This window comes from Cervus canadensis, chromosome X (assembly GCF_019320065.1).
Source record: "Cervus canadensis isolate Bull #8, Minnesota chromosome X, ASM1932006v1, whole genome shotgun sequence".
NCBI lineage: Eukaryota > Metazoa > Chordata > Mammalia > Artiodactyla > Cervidae > Cervus > Cervus canadensis.
In genome coordinates this window covers 100,023,059-100,047,992 of record NC_057419.1, presented here as the reverse complement: position 1 = coordinate 100,047,992, position 24,934 = coordinate 100,023,059, and the positions used below count along the sequence as shown (strand labels likewise).

The 24,934-nt window shown below is 38.0% G+C and overlaps 1 protein-coding gene across 2 annotated transcripts in view; it reads right to left on the bottom strand.

Moving 5' to 3' along the window:
• Window positions 1-24,934, bottom strand: part of GABRA3 (gamma-aminobutyric acid type A receptor subunit alpha3) — a 227,926-nt gene that overhangs the window by 104,087 nt on the left and 98,905 nt on the right. For both annotated transcript variants that reach the window (XM_043459919.1, XM_043459918.1), the window contains exon 3: window positions 13,092-13,213. In XM_043459919.1, the coding sequence (XP_043315854.1) occupies window positions 13,092-13,213 (122 nt within the window). The remainder of the gene's footprint in view (window positions 1-13,091; window positions 13,214-24,934) is intronic.

Sequence of the window (24,934 nt, the reverse complement as noted above, 5' to 3'; positions counted from 1 at the left end):
ACAGTGTGTCTGGAAACTGTCCTATGAATACATGAAAACTTGATGTATGGGAGGACAGGCATTATATATCAGTGAGAAAAACATTTACTAATGAAAAATGTACCAGACTACAAGTTATCCATATATAAAAAGTACATCTCTACCTCAGACCACAAATAAGCATCAATTACAAGTGTACTAACTTAATTAGGAAACATAATTCATGAAAGAAGGAAACTGAAAAACCAATGGATGTAAGATATCCAACATCACAAGATAATGAGGGAAATGCAAATTAAAGAGAGATACCACTTCACAGCTATCAGCAAAATTTTTAAAGCACGACAGTACCGAGTATAGGTTAAGAACTGAAACAAACAGAAGTTTCATACAGCGTTGGGGGGAAGTAAAAATTGGTACAACCACTTAGGAGAGCTATTTGGCAATATGTGCTGGCACTGAGAGGTGTATATTTTATAATCCAGTTATTCCACTGACAGATCCATATTCAAAAGAAATCCCTACCTATGTGCACAAAGAGACATGTACAAGTATGTCCACTTGGGGTTTGAAATGTGCTCTTATGTATACTTAATGGCATTGTAATAGGCATCTTTCAGCAAATAAAACTATTTCCCTCAGAAATCTCCAATAGGGACTCCTTTGCAATCACTGTAGATTAACATTTTCCAAGTGAGATGTGGTCATATTTCCTTTGTTGTGGAATAAATTAATGTGATGGTCCTGGCCAAAATGAGCAGAACCCAGGCTTTCTGCCTGGAATCAGATACCCTCACTTTGCAACTCAAAGTAAGTAGTTTTTCCTCCCATGTCTTTGTTACAGTTTTCCTATCCTTTTGACCCCACTAAGAATTTTATCTTCCAAATACACTGCCTGCCAAGCTGTCCTTCCTTAATCTTGGTGTTAAACCAGAAAACTTCCATATTTTTCCATCAGTATTAGCCATCATCTGCTCTTTTTAATTTTCTTATGAAGAACCATCCTCTAAGTTGATATTCAGCTTTGAAATAGTTATAGCTTTTTTCAGTACTCTTTTTTTTCATTAGTTTATTTTTTAATTGAAGAATAATTGCTTTACAGAATTTTGTTTTCTGTCAAACTTCAACATGAATCAGCCATAGCTATACCATATGTCCCCACCCTCCTGAACCTCCTTCCCATCTCCCTCCCCATCTCACCCCTCTATGTTGATACAGAGCCCCTGAGACACACAGCAAATTCCCATTGGCTATTGATCTTACATATGATAATGTAAGTTTCTATTCTACTAAACATACTATCTCCCACCAAACCCTGACACTCACAGATTCAGACTGGGGCTGTGAGGATGTGCTGTTCATTTTTACCCTGTTACACTCTTTCTTTCAAACACAGCAGTGATGAAAAACAAAGAGCCTTGTACTTAGAACCAGTACCCTTGAGACTGGGCCCCGGATCTACTGTTTATTGATTAAGTTACCATAATCATTCTAGTCTTAGTTTCTACACTGTGAAATGGGGATATCAGTATCTGTCTCTGCCTTCACAATTCCATTGTGAGAATTAAATAACAGACACTAGATGTGAAAAAGTACTTGGACGTTGTAAAAGGGCACCCATAGTAAAGGATCTTGAGTACAGAGTTTTGAGTCATGTAAAATCAACAGGCCAGGCTGTATATTGTCATCCTGCTTGTTTAACTTATATGCAGAGTACATCATGCAAAATGCCAGGCTGGATGAAGCACAAGCTGGAATCAAGATTGCCAAGAGAAATATCAATAACCTCAGATATGCAGATGACACCACCCTTATGGCAGAAACTGAAGAGGAGCCTCTTGATGAAGGTGAAAGAGGAAAGTGAGATAGCTGACTTAAAACTCAACATTCAAAAAACTAAGATCATGGCATCTGGTCCCATCACTTCATGGCAAATAGATGGGGAAACAATGGAAACAGTGACAGATTTTATTTATTTTCTTGGGCTCTAAAATTACTGCAGATGGTGCTGCAATCATAAAATTAAAAGACGCTGGCTCCTTGGAAGAAAAGCTATTACAAACCTAGACAGTGTATGAAAAAAAAAAGAGAGACATCACTTTGCTGACAAAGATCCATATAGTCAAAGCTATGGTTTTTCCAGTAGTCATGTACGGATATGAGAGTTGGATTATAAAGAGAGCTGAGCGCTGAATAATTGATGCTTTTGAACTGTGGTGTTGGGGAAGACTCTTGAGAGTCCCTTGGACTGCAAGGAGATCAAACCAGTCTGAATATTCATTGGAAGGACTGATGCTGAAGCTAAAGCTCTAATACTTTGGCCACCTGATGCAAAGAGCTGACTCACTGGAAAAGACCCTGAGGCTGGGAAAGATTGAGGAGGAGAAGGGGGCCACTGACTCAAAGTACATGAATCTGAGCAAATTCCTGGAGATAGTGAAGGACAGGGAAGCCTGGCATGCTGCAGTCCATGGGGTTTCAGAGTCGGACACAACTTAGTGATTGAACAGCAACAACAAAATCAATGGGAGACTCAGGGACACCAACTTCCTTAACTAAACCTGGTCCCTGATCCCCGGCTGATCTAAGGCTACCTCCTAGTAGACACTGCTAATAGCCATCCCCATTAGAGGATGAGGAAATGACAAAATAAAACAATAATAATGCTGGGAGACTGCTATTATTTGTCATTCGATGTCTACATTTTTATTGGTCCTGGCCTTTTCTGGCTGCAGGGCTGGAAGACATATTTGGCTTTACTTCACTTTGGGCTTCTGCTGCTAAAGTTCCCATGCTAGGCCAGCTCTGCCTATTATCCTACTGCAAAGGATTCTAGATTAATATAACATTAAAAAGAGGTGTTAAAAGATTTGAAGGCAGAAAACCTGCTTCCTGACTTTCCTTACCTTTCACTTTGCCATTCTCATCATAAATAAGACTTAGCAGTATTTTGGCATCCTAAGTTCAACTTTCTGCCAAGCAAATATACTTCTTCACTCTCAAAATCAAGAGTCTCCCCAATGATCTATATCCCAATCTATGACTCAGGGTTCAATATCCTTGTACCTCCCTGGTAGGTGGCTCCGTTCTTAATACACAGGTAACTCCACTTCTGCTAACACTGCAGGAATCTCATCTCCTATAGAAACCCCACAGTAAACTGTCCTGGACCAAATTGGACCTCAATGCACTTGCCATCTTATGCATGAGGAAAAGTGATATTGGAAGACAGTCTTCCCAATAGATCTTCACCAAGAGGAATATGCTAATAACAATCTGTGTAACACCCAAGCTGTTTTCTAGTCTTGATAAATGCCATATTTTTTTATTTAAAAAGTGCTTCTAGATGCAACAGTACATTTGAACAGCTTCCTGTCTGTCATTCCAAACAAAATCCCTTGGATACCTGGTTTAAATTATTTTTAACTACTCATATCAGCATTTTCTCTGGGCCAACCAGAAGTAATACATATCTGTTAGTCCTGTGATGGAATTTCTGAGTCACATTTTATCTATCACAGTTTCTGCATGATGTTGAACAAGGTGTCAGTAATTGTGAACTGAGAGCTTTCCATCCCCATTCAATTAAATACACTCAGCAATTCTTGGGTTTGATCAATACCGTTGATGGATGGTTTAATTCAGTTTTCTCCACTGACAATCACCATGACATCCTCTCCTGGAATGTTGAAGATGATGAGACAGATTGTTACATAGTCATAGAAAATTTGGTTTTAACCCTTCATGTCTACTTAAAATAGTCTAGCATGCACAGGATGCATAGCAATGCACAGTGGAATCACCTGAATATTCAGGTTTACATAAGAGACAGTACCTGGAAATACAGTATGTACCTGGAAAAACAGTATGCAAAACTGCCAAACAATGTACATTCTAAAAGAGGAAGCCTATATCTAGGCATTTCACACACAATACCATTCTATTGAGTCAAATCTCATTTATAACATCTAGTAGGGCTCTCAGGGAGGGACTTTTGGTGTCCCCAAATCAGAAAAATCACCTTATGTTATATCACTATCTGTGGCACCGATGTGGCCTGAGAGATTATTGCAACTTTCTCTAACCCTCAATATCCCCTGAGAATTATTGGATTTAATTTCTTATTCCAATGGGTTAAGACATCACTCATTGCTGCTTACTCTTAGCCTGTTTGCCAAAGTTCTCTTCTGCCTCCATGGACAACCAAACTACCTGATTTCTGTCCACACCCCCCCTCTGAGTTTTGAGTATATTAGCTGGGTCTTTGAACAATTCAACACTTTTTATACGTCCCAGTGATATTGCCACAGATCAATTTACACTGCTGCAGTCTTCCAGGCAAAAGACCCCTTTCCATAAAAACAGTAACTTTCCTCTCAACGACTACCATGAGTGGGGCATTCTGGTAGGTGATCATTCTCTGAACAAACCAGGTTTCCCAGAAGAACCTTCATTATGTCTCCTGGACTAGGGATTAGGATGAAGAGTATATTGACCAAAGCATATTGACCAATACTAGACCTTGAGAGGAAACAAGATGACACTTGATCCTTCTTTCAACAGATATGAATTACCAGCCCAAATTTCAGCTCAGTATTCAAAGCTAGATGACCATTAACTCCCCCTGTGTCTTTCAAGATTATAGTAATCATCAATCTATTTGCCTTTTGACTCTACAGCTGGCTTATAGACATTTCCACACTTCATTATTTTCTGCTAGATTCTATCTCTTTCTTGGCAATCAATTGGGATAATCCAGAAAAGTGGAGTATTTTTTTAAAAGAGTTGTTAAACACACAATACCTTGGCCCACTCTGATACCTGGTTCAGGAGAATACATCCAAAAAAGCCATCATAGTGGTATGTCTCCCACCTTCAGAATGTTCCAAAGGCTGTTCAAGCCTTCCACTTAGTGTCTCCGGTGAAACACTGGTCTTATTGCACCTACGGCAAGGGTTACAGAAAGGTGGTATCTGAACCAGCTCAAAACTGTGGGCCTGGTGCACTGGGAAGACCCAGAGGGATCGGGTAGAGAGGGAGGTGGGAGTGGGGATTGGGATGGGGAATACATGTAAATCCATGGCTAATTCATGTCAATGTATGACAAAAACCACTACAATATTGTAAAGTAATTAGCCTCCAACTAATAAAAATAAACTGAAAAAAAAAATTGTGAATAGCTCTCATAGGCAAGGCCAAAGGTAATATATCTATGTAGTTTTGCAACAATGCCTCAGAAAACTCTCCAAGTTGTATATTCTACTTTTCTTTCTTTTCTCACCAGCAAATCAACTTTTCTTGCACTCCTATTATGACTTCCATACTGTTGCCTGGTAACTGGTTTATTACTCTTGGCATAGTCTCTACACCAGTTGGATTGTCTACTTGGGTTCTCTCTTCCAATTTCACTCCTGAGTATTTTCTTTCAGATATTTCTCATCTGCACATTCTTCAGCCTGCAAGTTAATCATTCACCACCTAGCTTTAACACCAAGAATTCCAGCTTGAGTTTGAGACACTGAGCCCTCGCTTTTTCCAGACAGACAAAAACCATGATACAAGCACCTAAATAACTAACCCCCTGCCAAAGGTAAAGAAGTAAATGCTACAGAGATCCTACTAAAGACATGAGGTTTAGATAAGCAGTGGTCAATTCCAACTGACAGAAACAATAAAAATGATAACATATTTACGGTGTTAGATTTTATAAAATACTTTTGTATATCTTATTTCACTTGATTCTCACAATAAACTTGGAAAGCAAATATTCATTAATTAAGGAAATACTGAGGACTTACTATGGACTAAGCAGTAACTGGCAATTTAGCAACAAATCAGCATCAAAAAATCCCCACACTCCTAAAACTTATATTCAGGGGTGGGGGAAGCAGATAAAAATACTTGTAAACTATGGCAATGTAATAGATGCTATAGGGAAAATAAAGCTGCAATTTGGATGTAAATTTTAAATACAATTGCCAAAAAGGCCTCATTGAGCAGGTGCCATCCAAGCAAGAAGAAGCCAATATAATAATTCAAGTGAGAGATAAGGGGGGTCCACACCAAGCTCGTAGCTATAGAGGTGATGGGAACTGGTCAAATTTTGGGGTGTTTTGATGGCAGAATTCGTTACTGGATTGGATTTAGAAGGAGTCAAGTTTCCTATAATGTGTGCTGGTTACCTTTATTTTGTAGCCAAAGGTATGACATGATGGCTTAGCAAGGTCAAGTGACTTTTCTAATGTCACTCATCTAGAATGAGCCAAAATAAAATTGTAAATTTAGGTCTCCTAGCCTAGGCTTGAAGACTGCATGCTGGAAAGGGTATTTAGGTTTTGAAGAAAGAACAAGACCCTAAATGGTAGAGTTATGAGTGCATGCTAGACTAAGGATATCATATGAATAAAGCCATTGCTGGGCTCCTAAACTGTTGATGGCTTTTCTACTAGACTAAGACATAGGCCTCTATTATGAGTGCTAAGCACTCAAGGCAGGGAACAAAGAGATTAATGACTAAAAGAAGAGAAAGAAGGCAAAAGAGTTAAGCACAAAATCAAAAGATGATATTCAAATGAAAGACACTAGCACAAACAGGAGATCAGACAAAAGCAGTGAGAGATCACAATTTGTATACGGAGCTCTTGAAGAAAGTTGAGCACAGTGACTAGGAACTAGTGAAAAGCAGGTATTCCTCCACAGTTCACACAGTGAAATGACGAAGTGTTCAAGACAGAAAACAACAAGGGTTCAGGTACTAGAAGCTGGTTTACAACTCTTGGTAAATGAAGCAGAATGAGAAGTTGATGCCACAAAAGAAAATAATTATTTGTACAGTAACTTTGTGCCCAAACCAAAAGATATGAATCAGCAGAAACGATAGCAGAGACAAAAATCAAGGCGTAAGGGATCACAAGGAGAACCTGTCAATTATATCCCACTCACAGTTTTCCTATACTTCTTCTATGGGCAAAGCTCTGTGCTGAGCACGCCAAGGGAAGAGAGCAATTAATAGGACATGGTTTATGCCTTCAAGTAACTTGCTAGGGAAGAGGAAGAACAAAGGAGACAAAGCATAGGACCACATTATTGCCCAGTCTGTAGCTAGCACTATTCACTTGTGAAGGCTTCCACATTGCTGACTACTTGTAGCTAAAGCCAAAGGATTCCAGTGAGAGAAAGCAAGGAAGGTCTGGCAAAAAATTCCACTGGGAAATCTCTCCAGAGCTTGACTAATTAATTAATGCTGGGATTGGGGGCAGGAGGAGAAGGGGACAACAGAGAATGAGATGGCTGGATGGCATCACCGACTTGATGGACATGAGTTTGAGTAAACTCCGGGAGTTGGTGATGGACAGGGAGGCCTGGCGTGCTGCGATTCATGGGGTCGCAAAGAGTCGGACACGACTGAGCGACTGAACTGAACTGAACTGATGTCTATATAGTCTCATTAGAGGGGCATAAAGAAGAATATCTTGATACTCCAAGTTCTTCCCATGGTCTACCCTAAATACCTCCTGTAGTTCTTCCATCCTGTCATGTTTTCAGAGATAGTGGTGACTGTCCGGAGGTACTAAATGACCACCATGACATGGAAACATTGTTAAGGCTATTTAAAAGTGAACTTTAAATTATTTATGTATTATTTTAATTAGTTTTTTTTTCAAGTGGTAAGTTTGAAAAATGCTGTGCTATAAGACAAGGCACTTTTTGGATGTTATGTAATAAACTGGTGCGGAAGTCAGACAATGAATTAAATCTCTGCAGTCCTGACCTTGGATATATTCCTACTATCTAGCCCCATGCCTTCTTTAACACTGGTTGGTAGCTATCTACTTCTCCATGCTAATAGGATCCCAGGGAAAAAATGGTCGAGAGAAGAGGTAGAGCAGGAAGGTTCTATACTAGTAGCTAATCTGTGGTAACAGGTAGGTCTCAGATCCATTAAAAGGCTATAAAAGATATTTATTTATAGAAACACAAGCTATTACAAGAGCTATTATTGTAAAGTCGAGTTTAAAGATGGATTTTCTAGGGGATCAAGATGGTGGAGTAGGAAGACCCTGAACTCAGCTCCCCTCAGATATGTATCAAAACCACATATAGAGCAACTCTCACATAGAATGAGTTCAAGACTAGAAGAATGGCTCTTCTACAAGCAAGGCTGTAAAGAAAGAACTATACTCAAGTCTGGTACGTAGGGAAAAGAAGCAAGTTGGTTGGGTCCTGCACCCTGAATGGGTGACCCCAAAGAGCAGGGGGAAATCACAGGCTTGAGTATTCTCCCTGGAGAGCAAGAGGTTCAAGCCACATATTAGGCACCTCAACCCTGAGGACAAACACTGGGAAAAAGAGCCCACTTAGCTGGTTTGGTAAACAGTGTGGCTTATTAGAGGACTGTAGGAAACCCAAGACTCCACTTGTGAGGAGCACATGCAACCAACTTGCTTGCTCCCAGTTCTAGCACAGACACATCAGACTGAAAACTGAATTGCTCTCTGGCTGACCAGCCATGACTGCCCCAGCACACACCCCAGACTGCACCAGGCTCCTGCTCCAACCCATCCTGTTCCGGCACTGCTCCTCGCTAAGGCAGAGATGGTCACTGCCTATGAACATGCACGCTTAGAGGGAACAGAGCCAGCTAAGGCCTCAGCCCCGCCTCTGGGTAAGGTAGACATCCATTGCCAGTGTGTGTGTATGTGCATGTGTGTGTACACATGCGGGCACCAGTAGGGAACAGAGCCAGTTCAGTTCTTGACTCTGCCTCTGGTCTTGGCAGAGACCACTACTCCCTACACACATGTGTGTGAACACACTTGGAAAGAAGTGGAGGCAGCTCAGAAGTGGAGCTACAACACTTCCTAGCTCAATCCAGCCTCTAAGCAAGGCGCACACACTGCAGAACAAGTGGAATGAATTCAGAAGTGCAGGCTTAAGTCCTCATATCCTGGCCATACCCTCAATAAAGACAGAGACTGCTATCACATTTGGGAGAAGCCCAACTCTCTCAGAGTTCATGCTCCAGCCTCTTGAGCCCCAGCCCCACTCCCACCATTGAGCCTAGGAGAATCCCCAGTTCAAATCCAGCTCTGGCTCCAGGCACTCCAAATCCAGCCTTACCTTCCACAGAGACTGTAGCTGATAGATCACACCAAAGGAAGATGCAGCCTGTGCCCACCACATGTCCACCTTTCACACCAAAGCCACTGATCATACACAGACTACAAAGGATGCTCCCACACAAGGATACATATTCAAGGCCAGGATAGGTAACTATTTTACCTAATTTCATAAAGACAAACAGAGAAAGTTAAACAAAACAAGATAGTGGAGTACGTTTCAAATGAAAGAATATCATAAAACCCCTGAAAAAACCCTAATGAAACAGAGATAAATAATTTATCTGATACAATTCAAACCAATAGTAATAAGAATGCTAACTGAACTTCAGTGAGAATTTCAACAAAGACCAGAAATATTAAAAAGAACCAATCAGGGCTGAATAATACAATAACTGAAAGGGAAAAACACACTAGAAAGAATTAACAGCAGATTAGGTGATGCAGAAGAGAGCATAATTGACCTTGAAGGTAGAATAGTGGAAATCACCTAACCAGACCAGCAAAAAGAAAAAAAAATAATGAGGATTGCTTAAGGGATCTCTGGGACAACATTAAGCATACTAACATGTACATTATAGGGTTCCCAGAAGAAGAAGAGAGAGAGAGATAAGGGTAGAAAATGTATTGAGTGAAATTATGACTGAAAATTTCTCTAACCTGAAGAGGAAATAAATATCCAGGTAAAGGATGCACAGAGTCCCAAACAAGAAGGACCCAAGACACACAAAAGACATATCATAATCAAAATGGCAAAAGTTGAATATAAAAAGAAAATTTTAAAGGCAGCAAGAGGAAAACAAAGAGTCACATACAACTGAATCTCCATAAGGTTATCAGCTAATTTTTCTGCAGAAATTTTATAGACCAGAAGGCAGAGTTATGATATATTTAAACTTCTTAAAGAAAAACTGACATTAAAAGAAATGTTAAAAGCTATTCTTTAAGTGAGAAAAGTAAAGCTACAAGAAGTAAGAATTTACAGGAAAGAAAACCACAACACTAAAGGCAAATACATAGTAAAGATTATTGATCAACCATTTAAATAAGCTAGTATGAAGATTAAAAGCCAAAAATTGTAAAATTGAATATAATTACAAAAAAGCAGTTAAGTGAAAAATATGAAGATGTAAAATATAACATCAAAAGCATAAAATACGGGAGGAAGTAAAAAATATAGATTTTCATAATGTGTTTGAATTTAAATGATTTTCAGCTTAAAATATGTAGATATAAGTCAACATATATAAACTCTACCTTAACCACAAATTAAAAACCTATAGATTCACAAAAACTAGAAAGAAAGGAACATAAACAAACCACTAAAGAAAATCAACATATAGGATTATTGTTACCATCTTTCTAAATTCCATATATATGTGTTAGTAATGCTATAATGAAGACAAGTGCTCGGCCTGGTGCACTGGGAAGACCCAGAGGAATCGGGTGGAGAGGGAGATGGGAGGGGGGATCGGGATGGGGAATAAGTGTAAATCTATGGCTGATTCATATCAATGTATGACAAAACCCACTGAAATGTTGTGAAGTAATTAGCCTCCAACTAATAAAAATAAATGAGAAAAAAAGAGGAAATGAGAAAATACTTTGATAAAAGTAAAAACAAAAACAAATCACTCCAAAATCTATGGAACACACCAAAAGCAGATCTAAGAGGGAAATTTATAGCAATACAGGCCTACCACAAGAAAGAAGAAAAAAATCAAACAATGCAACCTACAATAGAAAGTAATTGTAAAAGGAAGAATAAAGCCCAAAGTCAGCAAAAGGAAAGAAATAATAAAGATCAGAATGAAAATAAATTAAAGAGAGACTAAAAAGAAAAGATCAATGAAACCAAGAGCTGTTATTTTGAAAAAATAAAATTGATATGCCTTTAATTAGGCTCATTAAGAAAAATAGAGAAAGGACTCAATTGAACAAAGCTAGAATGAAAGAGTAGCAATTGCACATTACATCTCAAAGACACAAAAAATCATAACAGAATACTATGAAACAGTCATATACCAAGTAATTAGACAACTCATAAGAAAAGCATAAATTTCTAGGAACATACAATCTTACAAGACTGAATCAGGAAGAAATTGACAATCTGAATAGACTGATCACTAGTACTGAAGTTGAATTAGTAATCAAAAACTTCCAGAAAAAATTATAAAACCTGACAGCTTCACAGGGGAATTTTGTCTGCTATCATTTTCTCCTCCTTTTTTCCCTAATCCCATAATTTAATCAGTCACCAAATTCTTACATTCCCACAGTCACCACCTTCCTTCTGGATAACAAATCAATGTGTGGCTAGTCCTTTCTTCCTCCAATACTGCCCTGCTCCAATCTATTATTTATACCAAAGCAAGAGCCATATAGCCTTCATCTAAAATAAACAACACCCAAAAAAAGACCATAAAAATTTATCTCTAACTTTACTTAATAAGTGTGTTTATTACAGTGGTATAGGTATAGTGATTCCAACACTATTTTATGTATATTGCATAATTAAGTAAATTAGTAAGTCAATGAGGAATACTTAGACTGGAATTAGTGGTATCAGTATAAACCCATTACACATGCACATACACATATATGTCTACATGTGGTGGTTTAGTTGCTAAGTCGTGTCTGACTCTTGCGACACCATGGACTGTAGACTGCCAGGCTCCTCTGTCCATGGGATTCTCCAGGCAAGAATACTAGAGTGGGTTGCCATTTCCCCCTTTAGGGGATCTTCCCAACCCAGGAATCGAACAGGGGTCTCCTGCATTGCAGGCAGATTCTTTACTGACTGAGCTACAAGGGAAGCTCCTATGTGTATATGTATAAATATGCATATATACAGATGTGTGTATATATATATGTGTGTGTGTGTATATACATATATATTATTTTCTATTTTCTTAATTCTGTCCACTGAAAGATCTTAGAAGCAAAGAAACCCAATAGCAATGAAAATATTTGGCACATAGAAGTTGGATTTTAAATATAATTTCCCACACAGAAAGATCCCATTTCTTCTTGGGAAAAATGATTGACTGTAAGGCTGAATAAGGGCGCGTACAAGTTAAGTATGGAATATGGTTATGCCATAAAGCCAAAAAGTGCTCAACAATGAAAATATATCAAAAGTCAGCTTGAAGAGGCTCTCACTAAGCAAATATGGGAAATTATGAGCAATAATTCTAATCAATATAGATAATAACAAATAATAATATTAATGGATTACAATTCATTGAATAAAATAAGAATCCATTTGTTCATGCTGATAGTTGCCTAATTAACTAAAGAAGGAAAGAGTTTTCTTATAATACTGTCATATAATAAATGTAGATGATTGGCAAAAATTGAATATGGACTATAGATTAGAAAATAGTATTATGTCAGGTTATATTTTTGAATTTATAATTTCATTATAATTTTATAAAATAACTTTTATGTTCTAAGAAAATACACACTAAAGTAATTATGGATAAAGGGTTATAATATCTGCACCTAATTTTCAAATGATTCAGGAAAAATTTTAAATGTATATACATTTGCATACTTGCCCTTTCAATATGGCCCATGAAGTAGTGTAGTATGTTTACTTCCTTATGAGATACCATCTAGCCATCAGATTTCTCCTCTTCGGAATATCAGGCTGATATGTGCTCAGGGATTTTAGAACAAAGACATGTTTCCCAGCTGTTCCTGAGATACATCTGCCATCCAGGCAGGGATTGCTATTTTATTACCAGAAGTGATTGTGGCCAAATGTTGTGGTTTAAGACCATATATGTATTTACCTAAGTGAAATTCAGAACCTTCCAAAACCAGACCAGAGAGACTAACCATTGAAATGAAGGATTAGGACACTTTTCCAGTGCTTAGAGGGAAGAAACTCAACTTGATACTAACCTCATTGATCAATACACTATTAAAGGTACCTTTAGACTCTTTTTAGAAGACAATACCCAAGAAGATCTTAAAACAATAACTGACCTCCAAGCCCAGGTCGCAGCCGGTTGTCATAGCCATCCAGAAGACGATCCAAGATTCTGGTGAAGATAGTGATGTTGTCGGTGCTGTCATCAGGAATATCTGGAGCATGCTTTGGAGAGAGTCTGAGGCAGTGGAAGAAAATGAGACACAAAACAATAGTTCTTAATAGCAAATACTTACATGTCTAAACACTTTAATTCAAGAAAATATCAATCAGTAGATTTGGCCAGTTAAATGGCTTTGAACCTCTCAAACCAGCAAGTACTTTGGCATGAGCTTTAGCAAACATATGGTCCACCCCTAAACCAGTGGTAAAGAAAAACCAGTAGAAACCTTAGACAGGATGTCTGTGGGAATAATACCTGGCATAAAGTTCATTTATCAAAGTTTATTTCATGAACAAGAGGGCCCCAAAATAAAGACGGTAGGTCTTGGTTTTACCCATTCTTACTTTGGATCCAGAAGGTGGCCATTACTAGATATATAATAACTATTCCTAGCATCTAGTTAATCAGAACAATAAAAGACATAGCATAACAGTTGAGAGGAATCTTGAGAGGCAGTCAATATGTCTTCTTTAGAGAGAAAAAATCTACAGAATAGTATGTATGCATGTGTTACTTGCTCAGTCATGTTCGACTTTTTTGTGATCCCATGGACTGTAGCACCCCAGGCTCCTCTGTTCGTGGAATTCTCCAGGCAAGAACAGTGGAGTGGGTTGCCATTTCCTACTCCAGGGTATCTTCCCAACCCAGGGATCAAACCTGGGTCTCCCGCATTGCAGGTATACTCTTTAACATCTGAGCCACTAGGGAAGCACATGGAATAGTAGGAACATCTAAACTGAATAGTTCTCACTCTACACTGCCAGCTAGCTGGTAAACTGTCAAAAGCCATTTTGAACACCAATTTCCTTAATTCATAAACCTAATTCAATTCATGTAATCATTCAATGCATCTTTAATGAGCATCAACTATGTGCCTATAGAAAAAAGCAGAGCAGGAAAAAAAAAGGTAAAATAAGGCAAGTAATCTCTCCCTTGCTTACAGGTGTGCTGAGAGAATCAAATGATAAAAAATAGATACACGTGGAATGAAAAGGGGAATTAGGTTTAACTAGACTGGAGACAAGAATTGGAATTTATTAGTTGAGTGACCATAAGCAAGTCACATAACACCTCTTGTAACAGCTTTCTCATTTTGAAAATTAAAATAACTTCACAGATATGTTGTATTAATATTAAATAATATATTAAAATTTCAAGATTTAATGTTTAATATCTAAATGTATTCAAAATTTGTTTTGTCTTCTTTAAGATAGTAGTTTATGCACTCAAATACACTGAAGTGAAGTGAAGTCACTTAGTCGTCTCCAACCCTTTGTGACCCCATGGGCTCAAATACATTATTCAAATATAAATAATGACAAAATATAAGCACCCTCATCTGCCAAAGCCATAAGGAAAGCTTTGGCCAAGAGGCACTGGAAACCAGTGAGACTAGAGATGATTGGCTGTTTTAGTGAAAAGAGTACCAGAAATGATACAGACACCTTATTTGGAAGGGGATAAAAGAAGGAAACCATAGTGCAGAGCTAACAAACTGACATCAATATGTTGAGGAGATAAATACAGACACCCTGTCAGGTCTCAGCTCACATTTGGCTTAATCTCCAATATTCTGAATTCATCTTGCATGGGCTGTGGGAGCTTAATTGATTTTGTGAAAACCTCTTTCTCATTTTCCCTTAACTCTCACTGTGGGGAATCTTGACCCTGGTTAGCCTAATTTGATTCCTGGGAAACAGGTCTAGGAATTGAATGAAAAGCCATTTTTTGGATTACTGGAGGGGGATAAAAAGCAGAATCATCAGAGAGTCATAGACAAGCTATAAAGGGCTTCAGAGATTACCTACTCCAGGTGGATCTATATATGGGAATTGTAAAGCCCCTGAACATAATTTTTAATTTCGGTCCAGAATTCTTGAATTCTGTGCTACCTCTTTTACTGAAATAATAAGTTCCTTGACGATGCATTTCTACCCCCCTGCTGACTCTGTTTTGATTTGTTAGCAGCATTAGTCACTAATAACTTTTAAACTTTTAAGTCAAAAATCAATGCTTAATGTCATTCCAAAAACAATTTTCAATAGATTGCTCTATGATTTTGATTACTTGACTTGATTACTAATAAAATTTTCTCCCAATGTGCTCTAAATTATTGCATGGGCAGCTGGAAGCTGGTTTAATTTAGAACCCAAGTTAGAACGCTCTCTTTTTCAATAACTGAACTGCAACAAGCTGAAGCTGCTATAGTTTGTACCCATTCAAAATAGTTTGGAGGAACAACAAAGCATTATGGTATGTCAGGATTACGGAGGACTTTAGAGATCATGTAAGTATTTCCCTTCACTTTACAGATGGATGGCCTGAGACACCAACAAAAGAAAGGGATTGTTTAAAGCCATATGCATATTACGTTGATGAGACTGATGCAATAACCATGCTTGCTTTGCCTTCTATCTATCATTATTGGCTGGACAAAATATATTAATAATGCATCATTAAAAAAGAAAATGATGTTACTAATACATTATCTATAGGTTAGGCAAGTTTAGTCATTTATCGAGTCCTAAAAATGGAAAAGTGGTAAATAAAAAGAACTAGGGTCAGATGAACAGAGTTTTAGTTCTGACTCCCACTACCCAATCATGTGAACTATTTCCTTGCATGCAAAATAGGGATAGGATAATGCTTTTGGAAGAAATAAGTAAAGAAGATAATAAACATAAAATTACTTTGTAAATGGTAAAACTCAACATACATTGAGAATGATCATTCATTTTTCCCCAAACTCCTGAAAATGCAATGCTGCTGCTGCTAAGTCGCTTCAGTTGTGTCTGATTCTGTGCGACCCCATAGACGGCAGCCCACCAGGCTCCCCCGTCCTTGGGATTCTAAGAACACTGGAGTGGGTTGCCATTTCCTTCTCCAATGGATGAAAGTGAAAAGTGAAAAGTGAAAAGTGAAAGTGAAGTCACTCAGTCGTGTCTAACTCTTCACGACCCCATGGACTGCAGCCTATTCAGGCTCCTCCGTCCATGGGGTTTTCCAGGCAAGAACACTGGAGTGGGTTGCCATTGCCTTCTCCAGACACCTGTGAAAGACATGCACTTTTATGCTATGGGAAAAGCTCACTGAGCGATTAAGTTCAGGATAAGTAAATAATATCAGTTCAACCACATTGAGGAAGCACCTTAATGTGCTTATGTCAGGGGGAAGCAGAAGAGTCACAGATGAGGAGTTGCTGATGCAGTTCATCAAACAACCCAAAGACAGGAGAAATTTACTTCATTAAAAGGTTGGCATCTTTTTCTAATACTGTATATCTCCTAGGGGAGAACAGATTTTAAAGATAAAAAAAATTCAAACTTACTATGCAGAAAGTAGTATTAACAAGATATATTCATAATATATAAAGAAATATAATATATATATTGGATTCTATAATATATAAGGAACTCATACAACTCAATAGCAAAAGGAAAAAAAATCCAATTACAAAATCGTCAAAGAAACTGAGTAGGCATTTTTCCAAAGAAGACACAAACAAATGGCCAACAATTATTGTTGTTCAACATCAATAATCATCAGATAAAAGCAAATCAAAACCACAATAAAATATCAACTCACCTTTTAGAATGACTTTTTATCAAAAAGACAAGAGATAACAAATGTTGGCAAGGATGTGAAGAAACAGGAACTTTCATGCACTGTTGGTGAGAATGTAAATTGCTACAGCTATTATTGTCCAACTCAGTGGACAATGAGGATTAACTCTCCTAGTTCAGTTCAGTTGCTCAGCCGTGTCCAACTCTTTGCAACCCCATGGACTGCAGCACACCACACTTCCCTGTCCTTCACCATCTCCCAGAACTTGCTCAAACTCATGTCCATTGAGTCAGTGATGCCAATCAACCATCTCATCCTCTGTCATCCCCTTCTCCTCCTGCCTTCAATCTTTCCCAGCATCAGGGTCTTTTCCAGTGAGTCAGTTCTTCACATCAGGTGGCCAAAGTATTGGAGTTTCAGCTTCAGCATCAGTCCTTCCAATGAATGTTCAGGACTGATCTCCTTTAGGATGGACTGGTTGGATCTCCTTGCAGTCCAAGGGACTCTCAAGAGTCTTCTCCAACACCACAAAGCATCAATTCTTCAGTGCTCAGTTTTCTTTATAGTCCAACTCTCACATCCATACATGACTACTGGAAAAACCATAGCTTTGACTAGACGGACCTTTGTTGGCAAAATAATGTCTCTGCTTTTTAATACGCTGTCTAGGTTGGTCATAGCTTTTCTTCCAAGGAGAAAGGACCTTTTACTTTCATGGCTGCAGTCACCATCTGCAGTGATTTTGGAGCCGCCCAAAATAAAGTCTGTCACTGTTTCCTTTGTTTCCACATCTATTTTCCATGAAGTGAGGGGACCAGATGCCATGATCTTAGTTTTCTGAATGTTGAGTTTTAAGTCACCTTTTTCACTGTGTGATATCATTTCTATGTGGAACTAAAAAAAAATTAACTTGTGCAAATAGACACTAGAATGGTGGTTACCAGAGATTGGGGGGTGGTAAGGAACTGGGGAGATGTCATTTAAGGCTACAAACTTACAAGTAGTAGATAAGTTCTGGGGGTGTGAGATACAACACAGTGACTATAGTCAACAATATTATATTATAAACTTCAAAGTTACTAAGAAACTATGTGACATGATAGAGACATAAGCTAACTCTACTATATCATATTGCAATATATATAAATGTATCAAAATATAACACTTTACACCTTAAATTTACACAATGCTATTAATATGTGTCAATTATATCTCAATTTTTTAAAAAAGTATGTTTTAAAAATTCCTGTTCAGATCATGTGGTTTTCTGTGAATCTGCATTCAATTCCCCATATACTTTTTTTTTCATTTATTTTTATTAGTTGGAGGCTAATTACTTTACAATATTGTAGTGGTTTTTGCCATACATTGACATGAATCAGCCATGGATTTACATGTGTTCCCCATCCCGATCCCCGCTCCCGCCTCCCTCCCCACCCCATCCCTCCCATATACTTTTACAGCTGCAAATTCTAGTACTTTTTCTGACCAGAAACAATAGCCATATCAGATTATTTACCATTTCCCCATACCCCTCATGTTTCTATTTTCCAGGTCCAGTCATTCTGATAAGTGGAAGGGTCAAGCTAAAAATTCAGCACTAGGGATACCAGCTACATACTCGGAACTCAGTAACATACATTCTAATATTTTTACAGAAGCCACTTAAGAAAAAAGAATAAATGTATTTTTGGCTAGAATATGCACAATCCATCTCAGACAGCTGTCCTTTTCTTAAATGGCACCCATAGATTTGTTCTGAAACTAAAGAAGTATTATTTTAAGACACACACATTCACTATGTACTCTGCCTGTTCACACTCTTCGCTGAATTAAAGTAAAATTAAAACCAAGTCCTTCCTACCTTCTTAGTAACTAAAAGCCACGGCTTCACAGAAACACACAGGAAGATCTGACTACTGTATGTTCTGAATGATTAAATACCAAGGTACCATACCTTAGAGATATGATTTCATATGTGAATGTAAGCAGACATACCTCAACACAAAATGGGTTGTATTCTAAATTTGCAAAGAAATAAAGGTCCATTCTTCCTTTGAAATGATGCCATAAAAGGTAGTTAGTCTTTTAGGCAAGGCTACACAAGTCCTTATTTCTCATAATTTGTCTGAATGATTGTAATTGTCAATGCACGAGCACTATTTTAGCAACATTTCTCATTAAGCAGACTTTCATAGGCCAGCCTGAGAACCATTTATAACACTGCCTATGTGGAGAAAAGAATTAAGATACAAATGAAGGGAAACTACAGTACTAGGAATATTCTCTTCTCCACTATTATTATTTACTCTCTATCCCACATCCATGGCCACGACCAAAGCAATGAGCTGGTCATGAGCTCAAATCTCTCAGTCAATCCCAGTGGCTAGTATCCTTGGAGTGGAGAGTCCTGAGAGTCATCATCTTAACCAAGAGATCACATTTTACCATCAGTAATACTGAGACACTGCTGCCTCCTGACATGATACAATAGGAAGTCAGAGCATCACTTACCAAGTATTCTTGACCCTGGCTTCAAATGTCCAGCTCTGTCCTGTGTTACAAATTCTATGTTTCTACTTCAAAATGGAAAATGATACTTCTTATTTCTCTAGGTCCTATAAGAAAATTACACTTGCCCCATTGTAGCACTGGCCAGGCAGTCATGTGGCTGAGATATTAAATATTCAGAGGGTGGGGGGGTTACTATACCTAAGTAAATGTTCATGTACACAAAATATATGGAGATGTTCCTAATTTTTACTTAAAGGTGACCAAACACATGAAAAGCAATACATTGTAGCAATTAATAGCATGTACTCTGAAGCCAGACTGGGTTTCTGTTCTGGCTCTGCCACTTTTAAACTATGTGAGCTTTGGCAAGTTACTTGACTTCTATTTTATCTCTGAAACAGGAATAATAGCAGCACCTAGTTAGCAGATCTGTTATAAGGATTATATGAATTAACATATGTAAAGCACTTAGAATAGTGCTTGGCACATAGTAAGAGTTATTTAAGTATAAGCTCTAAAGTAACATGATAGAATATGAAAACTAAAAATAAAGTATTGAACTAAGTTTCAAAAAATCTAGAGAGCAAAGGAGAGTACCAAGTTTTAAGCAATGTGGGGAAAACTGTATCATGTGAGGAGACAAGTTGAAAGTGATGAGAGTTATCCTGTAGACAAGAAAGCATGGAGTAGCTCTGAGAGGAAGGAAGTGTGAAATAGGAAGGAAGTGTCACAGGAGCCTAAAACAGGTAGGCATTAGAGGAAGGTGGATTTATAGGTGGTTCAATATAGGAAGCACTTTCCCATCCCTAGACCTATATGCCCATGGTAGTAATGCAGTTTACTACTGGATCATAAAGCATAATGCAAGAAGGATTCTTGGTCAGGATAAGAGCTTAGGACTTACGGCTTCTCAGGTCCCACATCTGGCTCTTAAATTTTAAGATTTGGAGATTGAATGGTAAGAGTATTAACGTATCGATTCCATAATAGAGATTATATACACACAGAAGAGACTGGACTTTACATACTTGCACTTCAATCAAAATTAGCTTGAGACACACCCACTCAACATGTGCCCTACCTTTTCGCATTTTTCACTGAGTTAAAATAAAAACCAAATCCTTCATGTTTCTCTTAGTATTTATTGGGTTGGCCAAAAAGTTCATTCGGGATTTTTTGTAAGATGATATGGAAAAACCCAAACGAACTTTTTGGCCAACCCAATACATGTGTAGCCACAGGTGCCAGTTTATTCTGAGGTTAAGAGAACCAAGAAAATATATTTCATGATGAAAGCAGACACTTAGGAGAACCTTTGGAACAGTGGCACCAAGTCAGGCTATGAATATGACAAGGAGATAATTAATTCAACCATTTCCTCTTAAATTCACAATATCTGCCCACCACTGCCACTACTATGGAATCTTGATGCAGAAAAAGTGGTGATTTGGTGTCATGTGAGGCCTTGTGCTCTTGCCTGGAAAACCCCATGGACAGAGAAGCCTGGTGGGCTGCAGTCCATGGGGTTGCGAAGAGTCGGACACAACTGAGCGACTTCGCTTTCACTTTTCACTTTTATGCACTGGAGAAGGAAATGGCAACCCACTCCAGTGTTCTTGCCTGGAGAGTCCCAGGGATGGGGTCACAGAGAGTCAGACACGACTGAAGTGACTTAGCAAGGCCTTGTGCCCAGTGTCTATCATTCCTTCTTCCAGATATATTATATACTCATGTTCAACCTGTTCGCTTTCTTATAAGGATAACTTATATGAACTATATCAGCAGGGCTGCCACAGCCTCTGGCTTCAAGTAGGCAGAAGACCAGAGGGAAGAAGAAGGGGAAAGTGTGGGTATGTAATCTCTTAGCTCTCTCTCTGTGAAAGCTCCTCCACTAAAGATCTCTGCACTCTTAAAAAGACTTGTTTTATATGACATACTTGCTGCTGGCCTTAGGTTCTTGCTCTAGTCCTTGGAGTGTACCTATATCCAGATCATACCTTTACAATTAGTCCCTTTGCAAACGTACTCTCCTCAAATAGTCTTAACTGAAATTCCCCATCTGTTTTCTTTGGGATCCTGACTGATACACATCTCAGGTTTCAACAAATTACAGTCAGACCAGGATAGTTGTTGTTCAGTCATGTCTGACTCTTCGTGATTCTATGGACTGCAGCACACCGGGCTTCCCTGTCCTTCACTATCTCCCAGAGCTTGCTCAAACTCATGTCCATTGAGTCGGTGATGCCATCCAACCATCTGTCGCCCCCTTCTCCTCCTGCTTTCAGTCTTTCCCAGCATCAGGGTCTTTTCCAATGAGTCAGTTCTTCACATCAGGTGGCCAAAGTATTGGAGCTTCAGCATCAGCCCTTCCAATGAATATTCAGGGTTGATTTCCTTAAGGATTCACTGGTTTGATCTCTTTGCTGTCCAAGGGACTCCCAAGAGCCTTCTCCAGCACCACAGTTCAAAGGCATCAATTCTTTGGTGCTCAACCTTTTTTATTGTCCAGCTCTCACATCCACACATGACTACTGGAAAAACCACAGCTTTGACTATACGGACCTTTGTCGGCAGAGTAATGTCTCTGCTTTTTAACATACTATCTAGGTTTGTCATTTCTTTTCTTCCAAAGAGCAAGGGCCTTTTAATTTCATGGCAGCAGTCACTGTCCACAGTGATTTTGGAACCCCAAAAAACAAAGTCTGTCACTGCTTCCATTGTTTCCCCTTCTATTTGCCATGACGTAATGGGACCAGATGCCATAATCTTCATTTTTTGAATGTTGGGTTTTAAGCCAGCTTTTTCACTCTCCTCTTTCACCTTCATCAAGAGGCTCTTTAATTCCTCTTTGCTTTCTGTCATTAGAGTTGTGTCATCTGCATATCTGAGGTTATTGATATTTCTCCCTGCAATCTCGATATACAGACTGGGATAGAAGATCCATTTGGCATTTACTTGCTACTTAGCTTGACCCATCATTAAGTTGCTTATATTCAACAATTTTGACCCAGAGTAATGATATTTTCATAATGGTCCAACCTAACACTTTTCACACATACAGTTCTCAGTTGTTAATGGTCAAAATACTGAGCCAGGAAACAGGAGTGTAAGAAATATATTACAGGAAGCTGAAATTGTTCCTTGCAGCTTTTCTTTAAAAATATGGGACTAGGAATCAGAGACTGGTGTTTTAGACCTATCTCTACTATTAATTTTCTGTAAATTCTTAGAAAAGTAAATGTCCTTTGTTGGAAGCCAATTTTGTCATGCACAGAATAATGGGTTTTCCCATGTCTGCTATTCTAAAATTTCTGAACCCCATATTCCTAACTATACTGTAAGCTCTTTGAAAACACAGACTGTGTCCCCAGAGTATTGTCCAAACATTCCTTACATCAGAATCATGTAGGCACTTGATAGAAATGCAGATTTTTAGGCACTACCTGCAAATTACTAAATCAAATTCTCCAAGTGTGCAACCTGTTTCCTTGCTTAAGTCTACAGAGAGCCATTGCATTTAGAACATGATTTAAACAAAGTATTGGTTAATAAACCACTGTTGATTTTTGAAGCTGCTTGAGTAGCCAACCATGTGATTTAATTGAATAATCCACTAAAGGTGGATAAAATAATGCAGCAAATGGATTTTATTCAACACACAGAAACATCATTAAGAATGTATGAAAACAAGCAAACAAAAAGTAGCAACTGTTAAGTATCAGAGCTACCAGCATATATATTATTTTTTCTCTTTTTTTTCATTTATTTTTATTAGTTGGAGGCTAATTACTTTACAATATTGTAGTGGTTTTTGCCATACATTGACATGAATCAGCCATGGATTTACATGTGTTCCCCATCCTGAACCCTCCTCCCACCTCTCTCCCCATCCCATCCCTCCAGCATATACATTTTAATGTTGTATTGGTTTCTATATTTACAGCAAATACAAATATAATGCCAATACTAATATTCAGAGCCAGACTTTTAGTAGTTTTATCTCCTCCAAAGCATGAATTGTATTGGACATGGAAGAAAGTAAAGTCCCCCCAAAAGTTTTTAATATCTCTGTATTAAATACAAGCACTTGTCTCTACTTTTCCAAGCAGGATGTCTTGGCATTCTCTTTAATATAGTTTTCAAAAGGCTCAATCATCTGGCTTGCAAAGCACCAACAGGATATAAGCAAACCAATATAAACAGGAGAGTTGACAACTAACACTGAGGATGGAGACACAAAAAGAAAACAGCAGATCTAGAATAAACATAATGAATGCTCTTTATGATGATCAGAAAGTCACCATGAAGAAGGACTATTCTGTTCAAAATCCTTCTTTAGTATTATTAGATAACATGTGATATATCTTTTAGAGAACTTTATTCTCAGAGTTAAAATTAAAAAGCCTTTAACATTTGAAGAGGTAAGATTCATTTATCTAGAACTTCCATCTTATTTAGAACATCTATCATGCCCAGTGAAATCAGATACATGAGAAGTTAATAAGATAGAATTAGTCCTTTTTTTTTCTTCTACACTGGAATAAAGAGTAAAAAGGGCCTTGTGGGTTAAGTTTCTAAGGACATATTTGTCTAGTTCTATAGCCCTCAGCCCCAGAGATTATCATTGAAAATGCTGATAGAAGATAGAAAGACTTAGAGTACACTCAGATAATTGAATACTACTCAGCCATAACAGCAATGAATGTCACTTAAACTGAGGTGAATGAACCTAGAGCCTGTTATGCAAACTGAAGTAAGTCAGAAAGTGAAAAACAAATATTGTATACTAATGCATATATATGGAATCTGGAAAAATGGCCCAGATGAACCTATTTGCAGAGCAGAAATAGAGACACAGACATAGAGAATGGACTTGTGGACATAGGTGGTGAAGGGCAGGCTGGGATAAATTGGGAGATTGGGATTGGCACATATAATACACTACCACGTGGCAAGGAGATAGCAAGTGGGAACCTGCTGTAACACAGCAAGCTCAGTTCAGTGACTGTGATGACCTGGAGGGGTGAGATGTGGGGGGAGTGGGAGGGAGATTCAAAAGGGTGAGGAGATATATATATACACACCCCCACACCCCCACACACACACTTATGGCTGATTTATGTTGTTGTATGCAGAAACCAACACAACACTGTAAAGCAATTATACTGCAATAAAGAATTAAATTAAAAAAAAAGAGGTGGTATGTATACACAGTGGAATATTACTAAGCCATAAAAAGAACAAAATATTGTCACTTGCAGCAATGTGAATTGATCTAGAGAATATCATACTAAGTACAATAAGTCAGAGAAAGACAAATGTCATGTATCACTTATAAGTGGAATCTGAAAAATAAAATGAATCTCTATACACAAGAGAAACAAACTCACACAGACAGAAAACAAACTGAAGGTTACCAAAGGGGAAAGGGATGGGGGAGGTATAAAAGACCATTGGATTAACGGGTACACAGTGACAAGAATTTATTGGTATATCACAGGGAACAATATTCAATATCTTGTAATAATCTATAATAGAAAATAATCTGAAAAAAAGAATATTTATATAACTGAATCACTTTGCTCTATACCTAAAACTAACACAATATTGTAACTAAACCATACTTAAATTAAAAAAAAAAAAAAACTTTGACCAAAG